Genomic DNA, 16,198 nt, shown 5'->3' with positions numbered 1-16,198 from the left:
TCCGAGGGAGAAAAGAACTCTGTATTTATATATTTGTATTAAATTAACCGTGGAGCAAAGCATTATTTTACTTGCATGCCTTGTATATACAGACATCTAATTCTTAGGTCTGAAAAAGTGAACATCTTTTTTTTTTTTTTTTTTTTTTTTCCCCCCAGGACTTATAATATCTCTTCAGCTTCTACGTGGTGACATGGAGCAGATACGAAGGGAAAACCCCATGATCTTTAACAGAGGTGTTTCTGTTACCAGGAAGCTGGGTTTTCCTGATGTTATAATGCCAGGTAAACATAACAGCTCTAATCTTAAAATATTGGTCTCTTTTTTTTTTTTTTTTTCTCATAATCTTCTAGACAAGCATCGCTGCGATGGGTGCTTTACTTGAAGAAGATTAATGATAGAAGAGTTGCCTTATTTATCAGTAAATGCCAATTCCAGATTCAGGGAGGCATGCCAAAACATTTTAATCAACGAACATTATAGTAATAGAAGGTGTTAAATTCACATGTATAGAAGGTGATCTGGAAAGATAGCTTTGATGTTCCCCCCAATTAGATATCCCTCATGTATGCTAAGCATAGAGATGTTTCTTTTAAAATGCATTAATTTTCTTCTTCCCAATAATCCAAAGCCTGGAAAAAGAGTTTCCACTTTGCCACCTTGATTTTTGGAGTTAGTATGATCCTTTTCTAATGGTTGACAATACATGAGGCTGCAAATCTGGTCTGATTTTCCAGCTGACCTTACAGAGCGCCTAGTCCATGCATCAGCTGTCTTGGCTGAAGCATTGCTGAACTTCACTTGCTCCTTACTGCTGGAGCAGCAGCTTGAGATGCTTATTGTTTTGACACAAGTTGAGGTAGCTCCAGCATAGCCAAGAGTTCATTTAAGGAGGAAACCGGAACCTAGCCAGTCATGCAATCAATAGATAAAAAACCTGGCATTATACTGTCTTGATTTTTACAGTGTAGTAAGAAATGGGCTTACTAATTATATTGCATGTATGGCATTTGAAATACTACCTCATTGCTATGCATTATAACCAAGACCAGGGATGACTTTGCAGACATGGGAAATTTTATGAAAGCATAATGGGAAAAGTATCAGATTTTATTACTCGAAAGACTGCAATGACACATCAGTATCAAAAGTAGTTGTTGTAGCCTCATTATGGAGGCTCTTCAGAAAACACAATAATAATAGGGAGTAGGTGGGAAGAATTTCTAGAAACTAAAGTAAAAGGATTTACAACATTATGTGTTTATTTACTAACAAACTTGAAAATAATAGTAATAGAGCAGCAGAGGATGGGGGCTATAAAGCCAATTATAAATTTAGCTTTTAGTGACCTTATAGCAGTTCCAGTCTTAACCCAAAGCAATCAAATAGAGAAAAGATTAAATATTGCATGTTGCTATACAGACACAGCTGCTGCAATGTGATCTGCTGTAACTCAGATGACAGCTGGGTGTGTCAGCTAGAATAGCTAGATCACAGCTGGAAAAGTCAACATCAAAACTAACATTTACATACCTGTGTAAGTGAATTGGTTCTCCTGCAAGATTTGCTTTATCCTCCATTTCTGTGTATAGAGCTCTCCCTCAGGTGCTTCAGACCACTGAATTTTAGCAAGATTAAGGAATAGCTTTATAGCCTCAGTGTTCCCCTTAATTGTTTTTTTCAATTTCTGGGCCCTAGTCTCTTTCTGCAAGCTGGCATAGTGGGCTCTCTTCCCTGTACTGCTCTTTTGGGCAATGCTTTTGTCCAGGGCTTGAAGAAGCAGGTTAGCAGTTTTCATGCGAAAAGTGCTCCTACCCTAAACTTCAAAAATTCTCTATTCATTGCAGCTAATTCAAATTTCCAAACTTTCTTTCTCTAATTAAGAACTCTAGCGAAAACACTGCCTCAGTGCAAAAGATGTCCACCAAATCTGAAGTATATTGTTATGATCTTTGTGATATACAGCCTAGAGACCGTGGACATTTAGGTAAATTAAAACCAGATTCCACAATATGTGTTTGCAGCACTCCCATTGTAAGGCTGGCTGTACAGGTACAGTAGTGATCTTCCCAGCTCCGGTCAGCCCATCAGTTTTTCAACTGGTATTCTTCAAAAGACCACGGTTGCTTGCTAATGTCATGTTTGTGAGAACCACAATTCTTGTTGGAGAAAACAGATTTTAAGATGATAATCTGCTTGGAATTGGGTTCATATATATAGAGATCTGCTCAAAATACTGATTGATACGAACAAATGTGTGAAAGGACCGCTATTCTGCTCTTAAATCCTTGTTGCCTCTCTAGAGGTGCTGGACATGCAGAACTTCTCCTCGATTCAAAGGGGATTACAAGAGGTCTACATAGAGTTTAGATGCAAAGCTTTAGGCATTTATATTTGGAAAAATAAATGGCTCACATTTGTGGAGAAAGGCCGTTAGTAAATGTCTTTAAACACCAGGTAAGAAAAGAAGTGCAGCCACGGAAGAAGCCACAGACTTTCACTGTCATGATAAATGGACATTGCCAGAGTAGAGATGAGGTGTGAAGAGAGAGGTAGCCATGAATGGTGCTCTAAAAAAAAATTTCATTATCCTGAGTATTCTCCAGGATAATGAAATCTCTGGAAAAATTAGGAGATTAAAATATAATGTAACTTCCCTGAGGCAGCAAACAGTGTTCCTTTTAATTACTTATCAGGTTTTTTGGAAATAAAAATATGTTTCACATTATTCAAGTGACAGCAGATATTTGCCTGTTGTTTGCTTTTAAAACAATAGATCAGACTGGGGTTTAAGTTCACTGGATGTCCCGGGTAGAACGTCTGGGTAGAGTAAATTATACTTCAGGTGGATTAGCCAAGCTACATGAACAAGGAATGCCTATCAATTTACTTTGTGCTTATGTTGTTACAGCGGAATGAAACATTCTTTCTTAGTTTTACTGGTATTGTCTAAAGTTAGAAAATAGGTCATTGGGGGGTGGGGGGGGGACACAAAAACCCCAACCAAACAAAAAACCAACCCTGTCATGCACGTTAGCAGTTCTCAACCATGTCTGCTGCTTTAACTGTCTTTGTCAAACTACCTTTTCCTTGCTTTGTTTCAGAACTGTTTCTTTCTCATTAAAGACAGGCTTTCCTCTTTCAGAAAAGAGCACAGAAAGTTCATGACTTGTATTTTGCAAGTGGATGCAGATTTTTCAAGGCAGTGTGATTTTTTTTAAAAAAAATTATTAAATTAATGAAGGCTAGGTCACCTAGTATTGTTAAAATATTCAGCGATCATTCTGCTGAACCAAGAAATTTATTTTTAAAAAAGTAAATAGCCCTAGCATTTCAAATGAATCTTCTTGGTCATAGGTTTTCACATTTTCACTTTCTTTTGTAATAGGAAATCCTTTCACATGTAGATATCTTAACCATTAAAATTCTGTAGCTGTGTCTTATCACACAGTTTTCTTATCCTATTTAATTTTCTAAACAGTAGCATTAGTTCCTATATCAAGCCCTCGTTTCCCTCACTCAGACATGAGAAACATGAGTGGTAGCTGGTCATCATGAAGAGATAAAGTAAAACCGGTCTTTATGTATGTCTTGTATCTTGCATGGTTATGCAGGACAAGTTTAATAACCTACAAAACAACCATGCCTGTCTTCATTTCTAAAGATAAAATGTTCTTTGTTTCCTACTGTGTTGTGATCTGAGAAGAGCATCATAAAGACTTCAATTATCTTTTTTTGTCCGAATCAGAAGGGATTCAGTCAAACCAGCCTCACGAAGAGGTGTGGTGGGTTTTTGTTCATTTATGGGGTTTTTTTCTTTTCTAAATTGCTACTGGGTTTAAGACCGTCCATCTGACCCTGACAATTTTACCTTTCCCCAGAGATAAAAGCAATGAGGCATGTGCTGCTTGCCTTTTGGATTGCAACTTTATTTGTATACAGAACTTGCTGATCAGAAATCTATTGCATAGGCATGGCGTTTGTCAGTTCCCCAAAGGACATCCCTTCCCTTCCCCATGTGCTGATAAGTATTCTGTCTTTTACTTTGATCCTCTGATGAAAAGTGCATGCTTCATCTTCTACTTGTGAGTGATGTTTCTTTCTCTTTTTTTCTCTCTCCTTGTCTTAATTTCCTGGCTTCTCTCCCTTTCCTTTCCCTTTATTCTCTCTCCTTTCTTTCTGATGCAGAGATGAAGACAGTTGGGTGTAAGTTTCTGCTTTTCTGTGTAATGTCTGCTTATTGCTTGCTTTTTCCCATTTTCATATCTTTCACGGAATGTTGGGGATTGGTAAAGATAGCAAATCATGACATCATAGGGAAACTTTGGTGACAGAGAGGTGTAGACTTTGTCTTATCAGTCTCTCTTCATACCACAGTGTTTCAAGCAAATTTTGTAGCTATGACAGATGAATCAGTAGCAAAGGTGAGAAACGTCTCAGCATCTGTTCTGTCAGTGAGCACAAAGTCATGGCAAAAACACGTTAAGAAACAGATGTGGCAAAATCACAGTATCACCGAATGACAGGGGTTGGAAGGGACCTCTGGAGATCATCTAGTGCAACCCCCCCGCCAGAGCAGGTTCCATCAGCTGTTCTCGAAGTGTTAATGGCAAGACAGTCAACAAGACTAAAAGACATAATAATGTAATAATTATCCCCAAAAGGCGTTTATAAGGAGAATAAAAAAATATTTTTGTCATTAATAAACTTTCAGAAAAGGAAAGTTAAAATACTAAGCTGGAGGAGATAAGAAAAAAATGTATTAGAAATCAACTCACCACTACTGAAAGGAAACTTTTTCAGGGAAATAACTGAATTTAAAAAGACAGTTGTATAAATTCTTTTCTAGATATAAAGTCAAACAATGAATAGCAAATAATCTAGTAAATATTGTTTGTTCCTTTTCCTTGAAACAGTTGAGTGTTCTGTTCACTGAAAACTAGAGGAACACACAGAGTTAAACTTTCTCTTTATAGAAAAAAAAAGTTAATTTAATTTGCCATACAGGCGGTAGGTAGAAGCTTTGTTTCCCCTTGCTGCTATAATATTACTGGCAATAATGTTAATAGTTGCATACTATAACTATTTCAAGAATATAGGCCTTAAAAAAATTAGTGACTGACTGGTGAAGGGGCAGAGAAATAAACTGCTGAAATGGATCTAATGTGATTCCCAGAGACTGTCTGACCATAGCAGGCTACTTCATTTTAACAGGCAAGTAGCGATACAGTGGGCAGTACAGCAGATTTTTACACCAGTGTCAAAGGTGACTTCACTGTTAAAGCAAGGGAAAGTCATACAATATGAGGCCTGGCACTCTTAATCTTTTGTGACATGATTGAGAACAAGTCCATAATGGTCAGCCAGAAGGAGGGCCAGAGAGCATGTGAGACCCTTCCCATACAGTGCACTTCGTCGTTTTTTTTCCTTCAGTCCGTTTGTTTTGAAAAAATAGCGTGATGATCACAAAGCTGCCTGCGGGCCTCTTTCTGTTAACCTCCTCTGTGCTGAAATTACTGCACTTCAGAAGTAGCTGCATGTCTTTCGTTTGGGGAAAGTTAGAACTTAAAGTAAGGGCGTAGTATGCTGTTTGAGATCAGAATCCAATTACTGGCACCCTGCTCTTGTGCAGTGGCCTCCGAAGGTACTGCAGAGAAGAGCTGTCCATCAAGGGAGTGTCTGGTTTAATACGGTACTCTTGGCCAGAAAGAAGAGCAGTTACCATTGTAAAGAGCTCGAACAAACATAGCCAAAGCGCAGTGTAACACTATCCATGAATACAAGCATTCTACATTTTATAGTTTGTCTCAAAGAGTTTACTTATTTGCTGGACTGAGTCTCTTACAGAGTGAAACCCGTAGTGGTTTAAATTGCTGTAACTTCCCTGAAGTCAGTGGGGTGATGCTGATTTACTCTAGTTGTGGGGATGTTCACTTATACCTAGGACATAAATGTATGGTTTTGTTTTTCCTGCATAAGCCGTTGTGGAAGATACTCTGAGCGTCCTTCTTGCCCATTCATGCTCTGGGGGTTATTGGCACTCTTCTGTAAAATGCCAGTATTTTCAAAAAGGTGCTAAGCCCGGTGATGTTAGAGTCTCGAGCAGACAGGATATCGCAGTGTATTTAACAAATACAGACATAAATACTAAATTTTTATAGATAGGTTGGGTTTTATATCCTTGGCTGCTTAAGTTGTAAAAGACTAAACTTTCAGTTTAAAAAATCCCATGAAGATTCTCTGGATAAATACAGTTATTCTGCTAAGTCGCTTGAAACTAGACCTGCACATCCTGAATGTTGTGAGCTGCCACTTTTCCCCAGCTTACAGGGATATGTTACGTGTTTTTTACAGGTTCACAAAGTCACAGAACATTGACCTCTTAGAAAACAAATTTGCTAGAATCAAGATGTCAGAGATGTGTTTGCCTCTTTCTCCTGTAAGAACTTCTGTGAATTATGTAACCTTTTTTGACACAGTATTCACCTGTATAAAACAGGGACTGTTCCTGTCCCCTTAATAAAAAGTGTTAGATTAGATGCAGATTGTTTCTGTAAATTGTTACTACATTGCAGTTCAAGTAACTGGTTAGTGTTCTAGTGGAAAACCTACAAATCTTATCCGGATAGATCTCCTACTTCTTCTAATAGATACTGGACAATCATTGGCCATTGGGCTACTTAATGTTATTAAGTCTTGAAAATGATAAATAAGTGGTTTTGAGTCTTCCAGTTCACTTCTTTATATTGTAAACACAAAATTGATATATGTAGCCTTTTCCATCACTCCTTTTTTTCCCCATTATCATTAAAGTATTTTTAGGTCATATGAGAGAGAATTTCATTTCAATATAAGCAAACCCCCCAAAGCTATGATTTATGATTTATAATTTAAACAACAGTTTTACATTTGACACAAGGCTTTGTAAGTAGGTTAGAACAAACAAAACAAAACCCCCATGGAGGGGAAGGGGAGAGCCACATAATACATCAGAAAATAATTCTTTTTTCATTACTGTGAAAATACTCTTTCAAGACGTTCATAAAGAATGAATCTCAGTAACTGCATATATAAAAACTGCACATACGTTAAAAGGCAGTTTACATTTGGTTGTAAATCGAAAACAATTGTAGAGAGATGGGCTTTAAAGCAGATACCGTTCTGAAAACTCTCATTAGGTTTTCAGTTCATCCTTGACAGCCATCTAACACAGAGACCTCAGCTTAAAATGTCATCCGCATGTTTTAGTCTATAAATACTTTGGCCCACTAGCCTTCTAGCACTTTTTTATTCCTGTACTAATGATAGGAGGCCACCGCTAACCCAGTTTATGATCTGCACTGCTCTGTTTGTGAAGATGTGAGGCCTAAGTGATCCACGTTGGTGTAGCACACTGGTTTTCTCTCAAAATGCAAGAGTTACTGTCGCTTCAGAGCCAGTACTGTTTGCACAGTAGTTTGCCACGCAGAGGGCATGAATTGTCTGGTTTGTTGGACAAGTTCTTTATTTATTTTTTTCTTTTTACAATGGAATTAAATACGGGAAAAGCTCTGTCTGCCAAGATGTTTGACTTCATATGTAGCTGTCATTCTGTGTTAGAGCTGACAAGGATCACTTCTTGATCGTCCTGATCACACTTTTTGTTTAGTCACATGCAAGCTGCACTGCGCTATCCGTTCGTGCACTTGTGTGGTGTTGTGCAGAATGTTTTCTCCAGCCTTGCAATTTGCATACTCAAAATAAGTTTTTTAATAAACTGCTCTGTGTTCAAGCATTTGCTCTAGTTACTGCGCAGCCCATTAGTGCATCTGACCTCAAACCCCTCAAAAACAGTAGTAGTTGGAGAAAAAAAGGCTTGCGAGGACTCAGCAGGAGATATGGTTAGCTAATATGTTGGGAGAAGGAGATACTTCTTTGTAGTAAAGTCATTTTCACTGAAATAAACAGAAGTGTTTGAGTTTGTAGTTTAAACTCCAGATTTTCAAGAAACTGTTGGGCTCCATACCTGATAGTTAAATGGTTTTTGTCTTTGCTAGATACATTTATTTTTCTATTTTTACTACATGCAATGACCTTTTCTATTTTTTTTTTATTCAATAGACAATATTTTTACAAGAGAAGGTGCACCATTATACTTCACTGAAATACATTTTCCCTTCTTTTTTCTTCATTTTGATGCAACTGGTTTTTTAGATTCCTCTACCCCCCACCCCAAAGGCATTTTTTTTAATTAGTGAGTAATATCTCTCCTGTTAAGCTTAAAGGAAGATAAGATGCTATATATAACCAAATGCTGCCTTTAATTTAGGGTGGAAAATTATTTGTAATCTGACATTGGAGTTTGTGTAGCCAGGCTGTCTTTCAGAAAAGAGGTCATAAATAGGAAGCTGCAAAATGCTAATTATAGTGAGTACAATTAATTTCTATCAAGAGTTATAGCATACAAATTGAAACTTTTTTCCTCATTGTCCAAACCGCTAAGAAAAAAGGTGGAGTCTCTTAAGCAGGAGGATTTTCAAAACAGAAGTCCCTATTTAAACAATCTTTTGCGATGAGTTTTGTATTTCCGTGATACTCCGATAGTCACCATATCGGTAGCTTAGCTTGATTTTGTACAGCAAGATAATTTTCTCTGGTGTTGTGGACTGTGGAGTATTGCATTTGATGACTATTCTTTGATGAGGAAAACCAGATCAAATATTTGAGGTCTTTCACCAGCCTCTTGCTGTCGTCTTTTTCCCATTAATGAACCATAGCATTTTCAGACCTCTAACTGTGAGGTGTTTCCAGCAGTCAACGCTGTGTGAATCCACAGTGAGAGCGAGGTTGATGGAAAAAGGACACTTTGCATACAGATTCCCATTCATAAAGAGTTCCTAGCAGAAAGCACTGAATGTCAACTAGAGGGCTGTATTTTCCATGCTTAAGAAGTTGTACTTATGTCCAGAAATAAAAATGAAAGTAAAGACAGGACTGAAAGCTTCTATTGTTTGTCCCTACAGTAGATCAGGGAAGAAATTCTGTGGGGTTATAGACTTCAAGAAGAATTTGAAGTGCTGCTTTGACAGACACGAAAGGATATCCCTCACTGCCTAAAAGCAAATGCTGCCTGTTTCATTGTGCTTCTGATTAATAAACAGATTTAACTGCATCAGCTTCTCCAAGTACTGGGGTGGAAGAAATCAGACATTCAAGGGGACTCTGCTTTGCTGGATAATCATTCCATTACTTCATTTTTTAGTCTCTTGAGGCTGCTTAACGAAATACTTGCCTTGAAAGGGTTTAGGTTTTTTATAGGTGGTTTTTTTTTTTATTTTCATATATTGTCCTTTAGTATGTTTTCCTTTGTGGCAGGTAAATAAAAAGAAGTGGTAAGTGAGCCATCATGAAACGGTCACAGTAACTAAATCTTACAGAAAAATAGGTGCTACTTGATATCCTTTTGGTGCATGCTTTAGAATTGACTGCATTAGTTTTGAAAGCAGAGTTTCCCAAATCAGATGCTAAAAAAAAGAAAAGAAAAAAAAAAATCTGTCAAATTCAGGATAACAAGATGCTGAGATAGATGTTAGCATTTGTATTTCTCAATATAGTCATTTGCTCTGAAAGCTCTTGAAAATGAGGTAGTGAGAAATTGGCAAGTATCCATACTGTCCGTTTTCTTTTATTTATGCATATGGACACCAGAGGCAAGCCAAAAATCTAGCAAAAAAGAAAAAGAAATTATAATTCCTTCTTAATCCATCTGAACTGCATTGCAACCAGGTTTCCAAAAAGGCTGCTTTTATTTTGTTGTTGTAAGAAGTTACGAAAATACAGAAAATACTCAAAGAGCTAGCTGAACATAATTTCCTGCTGATCATCACAAAAAAACTTATTTTTCTTAAAATGTATTGGAACTATGAAGTCTGATGTTAATGATGATTTGTTGGGCTTAGCCTGATACTTCCAAATCAGCTAAGTAGACAAAGTAGTAGAAGGGTTTTTTCCCTTCCCCGCTTACACACAATAAAAGCAAATATTGATTCTGCATTCACACTTAATAAAGGCATTACTAACAATGGTCTGATTTTATGCACTGATATTAAAATGTTCATCTTTATTAACAATTAACTTGCTGCTTGGAATGATGTGGGCATCAGCCATAGTCTTGCAGAACACAGAAAATGGTTTGCAGAATCAAAATACGTTGCACACAGGCACTGTGTCTTCCTTGTTGAGTTTAAGCATGTGACTCCACTCTTTTACTGTAGGTGATATACGCAATGACTTATACCTAACCTTAGAAAAGGGAGACTTTGAAAGAGGTGGGAAAAGCGTGCAGAAAAACATTGAAGTGACCATGTATGTGCTCTATGCGGATGGTGAAATCTTGAAGGTAAGTGCATATTTCCTCTGAGCTTCAGCTGCCATCTGCTTGCTCCATGGACATGTTCTCTTGTTTTGTTGTCTCTCATGCAAGGGAAGTGCTAAACTAAAACTAGCTCGTTTTTTTGGGGTTTTTTTTGCTAAGCTTTTAAACTATATATTATGATGAAGGAAGTAGTTAGTTATAAATTTGAAAGAACTTGGAGCACTTCCCCTATATGGGAATAGGAGACTTGGAGAAAATATTCATAAACTGAAGAGCTTATGTAATTTCAAAATGTGATGTCAGTGGCTATAGTAAAAAGAAAATGTAGAGTATCTGTAGTCAGGAAGAACTGAAGAGTATATGACAACTATCTAAAGTTAAATAATGTGTGTCTTACAAGGTGATGAAATGCGGTTACAAGAGACCCTTAAATCTGAGTTGTTGGAGTTATGGTGCTGAATGTAGTTTTGGAAAATGGATTTGAGTAGCCTTATTGCCAAGATCTTGGCTTTCACCCTGGGATGGCTCCATTCCAGCTGTGGATGGTGATGATTAATGTTTTTCTTTCTTCCTCTGTTCTTGCGTTTAGTATTATTGAAGAGAAGAAGGTAGATAAGTCAGCTTTGTGTGGGGTGGGAGGGCGTGAGGATAGAGAAGTAAACGGAAAGTATTTCGACATAAACATCTATCAGATATGGAGAAATGGCTGCATTAAAATGTATTAATCATAACTTCCCCCTACCTTTTTTTTTTACCTTCACTGCAATTAAATGGCCTTTGTAGCCATTATCGTAGAAGAGTCTAAACATCAAAGTGCTTGTGTACCAAACTCATTGCCACAGTCTGGTTTTTTAATTGAAAGGAGAACTTTTTCTTTATTACTACCATTGCTTGCGATTTCATTACCAGTAAAGCATATCTCTTGTAAGGGACTGGTTTTTGCTCATAGCTATTGCAGGAAGATCGCAGTCCTTTTCTGTTTAATTGCATTAGGCATACCTTTCAAACTGAATGACATATTTTTAATTACCGCTTTATTTCACAGCAGCCTGCTAAAGACCAGTGTAGGTCTTCACCCTCCAAACTGCAATATCAGCATCTTCAAATGCCAACATACATAATGCTAGCTAATTATGCTGTAACTGTGGCTAATGATTAAGTGTAAAAGCCATATAATTTCTAGGCATGATCAGTCTTAACTACTTCCATTTTTGGTTGGAATGGTCATTCACAGATACTAAGTTATCTTTTTCTTACCCTTGCCTGTTTTTTCTACTCAAATACTTCAGGACTTTACATGGATAGTGGAACAGACACAGTACAAACAAACAAAGACTAGTAAAAGGTGGTCAGTCTGGTTAGAAGAATTTCAGGTGGACATTTCTCATAAAGGAGAGCCTTTATATAGAAAGGATCTTTTGTGTTTTTTAAATTTAAACCACATATTTAAAATGAAACCTTTATACCATTTTTTATGTTATTGCTCCTCTGTATAGTTGCAGTCAAAGCAACAAAGATATTTTGTTGGCATCAGGGAGATCTTTGGTTCATGACATCTAACGACACCTAAGATCCACTGTATTTCAAACATGCAGACAGTAGAATTTTTCTACATGGCTTATACCTTTGAGTAATTCCTATCATATCTACTGAAAAATAAGTAAAAGACAATAGAATGTGAACTCTTCTTCCCTTTAATTTGAACTCTTCCTCACTGCTTAGGTACATTTGCGTTCTCTCTTAACTGCAGAATAGAACTAGAAAAATAACATATAAAACTGAGTATCAGTTGAACTGAATATAGAGGCATAGTTCAAAAGTGTTAAATGATAATTTGAAGGAATAATCGCGTGCTCATAAGAGAGAGAAGCAGCTACTTAGAATTGAGCTTGCAAATTAATCATGTCTCCTCTTTTTTCATCACTTATAGTTTCTACGTGATTTAAAAATCCTGCAAATTCTTCTACCACAGTTAAAGCAAATGTGACCACCATCTGGAATTACTTCTAACTTAGTGGGTTATCTTACCATTCAAGGGTAATGTCCTTGTCCTTGTAGAAGACAATTGACCCTATTAAGTGTGTATGGCTGCTCTAAGTCTGTAGAAATGCCCTGAAAATTATAAGGATTCAACTCCTTAAACTGTAGATTTCCAGCTTGTCTCAACTTTCAGAATGCAGAAATTGGTTGTAAAATGCAGGCAAAGTTTGTGCTCAAAATCTTCCCATGCTTCAGGTGAAATGCCCTGAGAACAATGAGCTCCATCAGTTCTAACCATCCCACCTGTGCAATGGGTTTTGGGAAGTCTGGGTATCCATTTGTCTACAGCTTAGCACAGGTCTGTTAGTCTGGGTGATTTTAGTATGCTACTAAATGGATACTGTTTTATCTTTTATACTAAGAATTTAGTTTTAAACCCTAAATGGCTTATTTTTCACTGCAGCTGTCTGGTTTATGCAGTGTTTGGTATGGACACTTGGAGCAGTGTGTGATGACCTGCCATTTTCTATTAGGAGGGAGCTGGTTCTGCCCAAAGACAGAATATAATTTCATTCCTAGGTGAAGCAGCTGTAAAGAGACTGCTAGATCAGGACTTTCATTTCAGTCATTCAGCATAATCTAAAATAAAATACTGAAGACTGCAACAAGATGAGTCTAAAAACTTTTTAATATAAATGTTAAGAATAAGGTTTGTGTTGGATAGGGCTTGGTGCAGTACTGATGCAGGGAATTGCTTTGTTTGGGTTCCCTGCCTCCTGAATGATCACTTGCACGACCCGAGGTTGCTTTCACAGTCAAGTGTAGATATTTTCTTTCTTCTATTTCATTTGTCTAATTATGACATTAATTTAATAACTTTCAGTAGGTGATACAGTAGAGAAGCTAATAAAAAGCTCCAATTCAGGCTTAAAATAGTATGGGCAGAACACTAAAAGTTCAATCATTGACCCCAAAGTACTACTGTTCTTGGCTGAAATATCCTTTACTGTTCCTAACCTATGGCCTCTCCAAAGCAGAGACTGCCAAATGAGAAAGTGTGCTTAGTTACACACTAGAGTGGGGAAATTGCCACGAAATTTTCATCTGATATTAGAATAAAATCTCTAAACTTTTCCTGACCAGCAGCACAATCCAAATCTGAATTATGCCTTTGTGAAGACGTTAGCAGAACCATACACAGCGTTAATGAGAATCTTCTGTCTGTCTCAAATCCTTATTGCTGTTGAGTATATCTTGATCCAGAAATAGTCCTACTGAAAGCAGTGAAATTATTCCCAGAATACAGTGCTGTTCAAAATGAAAATGAGTATTTCCTTTTCAAAATGGTCTTACTCAATTGTTAGTATCTTTCAGTACAGTCTGAGAAATAAAAAACCTTGACACATTTCTCACTTACTCTTCTTTCTGTTCCAGTAGCAGGAATATCTTAGTTATTGCAAGGCATGCCTTAAATGATAAAACTACCACCTGATAACTTTTTCTAGTTTAGCTTCCCTCACTTGCCTGTGCCCTCTAATTCACCTACATATTTGGGTCTCGTGGTAACTAGGTGTACAGAGACTAGTTTCATGTTTCTATTTTGCAGATTACAATTCAGAATTAAAGATTAAACATTCCTCCCTCCTCAGACTATAGATTGTAGTATAAATGCATAGAAACTAAGTTAACAATCAGAAGGAAAAACTCTTCACCTATTCATTTATTTAAAGTTTATAGCATGAAATAGCATTCAAAGACTGACCATTGTCTGCCAAAGGCAGGTAGTTTTTTGAGGCAACAGAAGAAAGCTCGCATTAAAATTTGAATTTTTACTGTACCTTATAGAAGAAATACAAATGCTGTTTTACTTTCTCCTAAGAACCTAATGCAGAATGAGGTTTCAGAATCACTGTGTTGAAGCCCAACAAGTTACTCTAATTACAAAATATAACTGGGATATTGCAGGCATTCTGGTTTTTAGTACTGCCACCACTACTCTCACTCCAACCTGTTAATATCTGCAACAGTTAATTCCTGTTGCTGTATTTAAAATAAAAAACCACCTTTATGCTGGGATTGTGGCATATACCGTGTGGTTACCAAGACTTACTTGAGAGGACTGAGTTGTGTGAGTATACGCTACAGTCACGCAGTTTGGATTAGAGCCTTTGCAATGAATATCTGTCCAGGGAGCCTGTTCTTGCATTGAATCCCAAAAATCCAGAGAACTTTTCTTTCTTTTTGGGCTCCTTCACAAATTTTTAACTTTCTCGAAGCCAGAAGAATGTTACCACAGGCCGAACTAATTGGGTCTGGTTCGTGGGATATACTTGACTTGATAGTCCCTTGATTACAGATGAAAAAATCAAATCAACATTGTTGGTATTTTCTTGGGATAGAATTTAGAGATGCTTTGGGGAAATGACCAGGAGTTCTTCTTGTCTTGATACTATTCCATGTGGGGTGTTTTTATGTCAGACTTTATATTGCATGTGGTGTTCTGGGTCTGCTTAGCTTCTGTTTCTTCCTGGATTCATTATCCTTAGAGATGCTCAAAGTGAAGAATCTCTAAGCTGTCTTTTTTCTGCATGGTTTCATAAGATGTTGTATCTTTTGGATCACTTTGTAAGTGCTAGGTCTAGAACATGGGTTGGTGCTTATATGAAAAAATGTGCTTCCTGCTCCATGTCTTCATTACAAAGGACACCTTTTGCTGTCTTTATTTCAGGACTTCAGCATTTCTCCTAATTTCCTTTACTCATGTTCTGACTAAGGATTTCTGTATTTCCTAAATAATATCAATTCATGTTTTTCTTCATCTGTATTTGGAGAATACACAGATTGGTCAAGATCTCTGAGCTTTTTAGTTCTAAAAGCAGAAATTTAGAACCCATTATATTTTTAGGTGATGACTATTCAACAGAAATTCTCTGCTTACTACTAATGAAGTAATTTGATCAGAATTTTCTGGGGTACTCGGTGAGGCTGGATGGTTGTACATTCAAAAGACCAACAGTTTTAAGAGCTTGAGAAGTTCAGGTATCACTTCTGAACTGAGATACTGAAGCAGAAATCTGATTACATGATATTTTCAGAAAAATCGACTGTTACAAGTGATGGTCCTATTAGGTCTTTTTTTTTTTTAATTCATCTTTATATATTTGGACTTCAGTGTTTATTGTATCTCTTCTATGCTTGATAGGAAACTTAGTTTAAATAGTAACTTAACTTAAATAATAATTTAAGATACTGGAATGCATCCAGCATCATAGGTCTCCTAGCTCATCCTTTGACCCAAAACACAGTTTAAAGATCTCTTAAAAATTTTCAGATTTCATTGTGTCTGAGTTTCTGCTCCTGACTCTTCCTTTATGTCTACAGAAAGATAGGAATTATATAAAGGTTATTACCATGTAATAAAATGACTCATCTGTAGTGATGTGATGTCTTTTAATCTTAAATTGTTTTCTTTTGTTCCAGGACTGCATCAGCCTGGGCTCAGGAGAGCCAAGCAGGAGTGCATACCACTCTTTTGTCCTTTACCACAACAACAGCCCTCGATGGGGAGAAATCATCAAGTTGCCCATCCCTATAGACAGGTTCCGTGGGTCTCACCTCCGGTTTGAGTTCAGACATTGCTCCAGTGAGTGCAAAATATAACCAAGAGAAATCTAAAAAAGCTGAGGTCTTTCCATTGTCAGTTTATATTTGGATGAGGCTGTTACTGGGTGGAAAGCAGGAAAGGGGTGCCAGCCCGAAATACAGCGAAGGTGCACTGCTAATTAGCCAGTTGCTACATTTATTAAACGGCACATTAAAAACATCGTGAACAATCAGTGCAGGGCAAAACATTTTGTAGATGTT

At 37.1% G+C, this 16,198-nt stretch overlaps 1 protein-coding gene across 1 annotated transcript in view; it reads left to right on the top strand.

Annotated features, from left to right (window-relative positions):
• The window catches only part of DOCK3 (dedicator of cytokinesis 3), a 196,191-nt gene that overhangs the window by 109,047 nt on the left and 70,946 nt on the right, over positions 1-16,198 (top strand). The window contains exons 13-15 of the mRNA XM_059823157.1: positions 159-284; positions 10,254-10,378; positions 15,815-15,977. Of these exons, the coding sequence (XP_059679140.1) occupies positions 159-284; positions 10,254-10,378; positions 15,815-15,977 (414 nt within the window). The remainder of the gene's footprint in view (positions 1-158; positions 285-10,253; positions 10,379-15,814; positions 15,978-16,198) is intronic.

This window comes from Gavia stellata, chromosome 12 (assembly GCF_030936135.1).
Source record: "Gavia stellata isolate bGavSte3 chromosome 12, bGavSte3.hap2, whole genome shotgun sequence".
Classification (NCBI taxonomy): Eukaryota; Metazoa; Chordata; class Aves; order Gaviiformes; family Gaviidae; genus Gavia; species Gavia stellata.
Note: the sequence above shows the minus strand (reverse complement) of the source record. Positions and strands in the feature narration are given on the sequence as shown.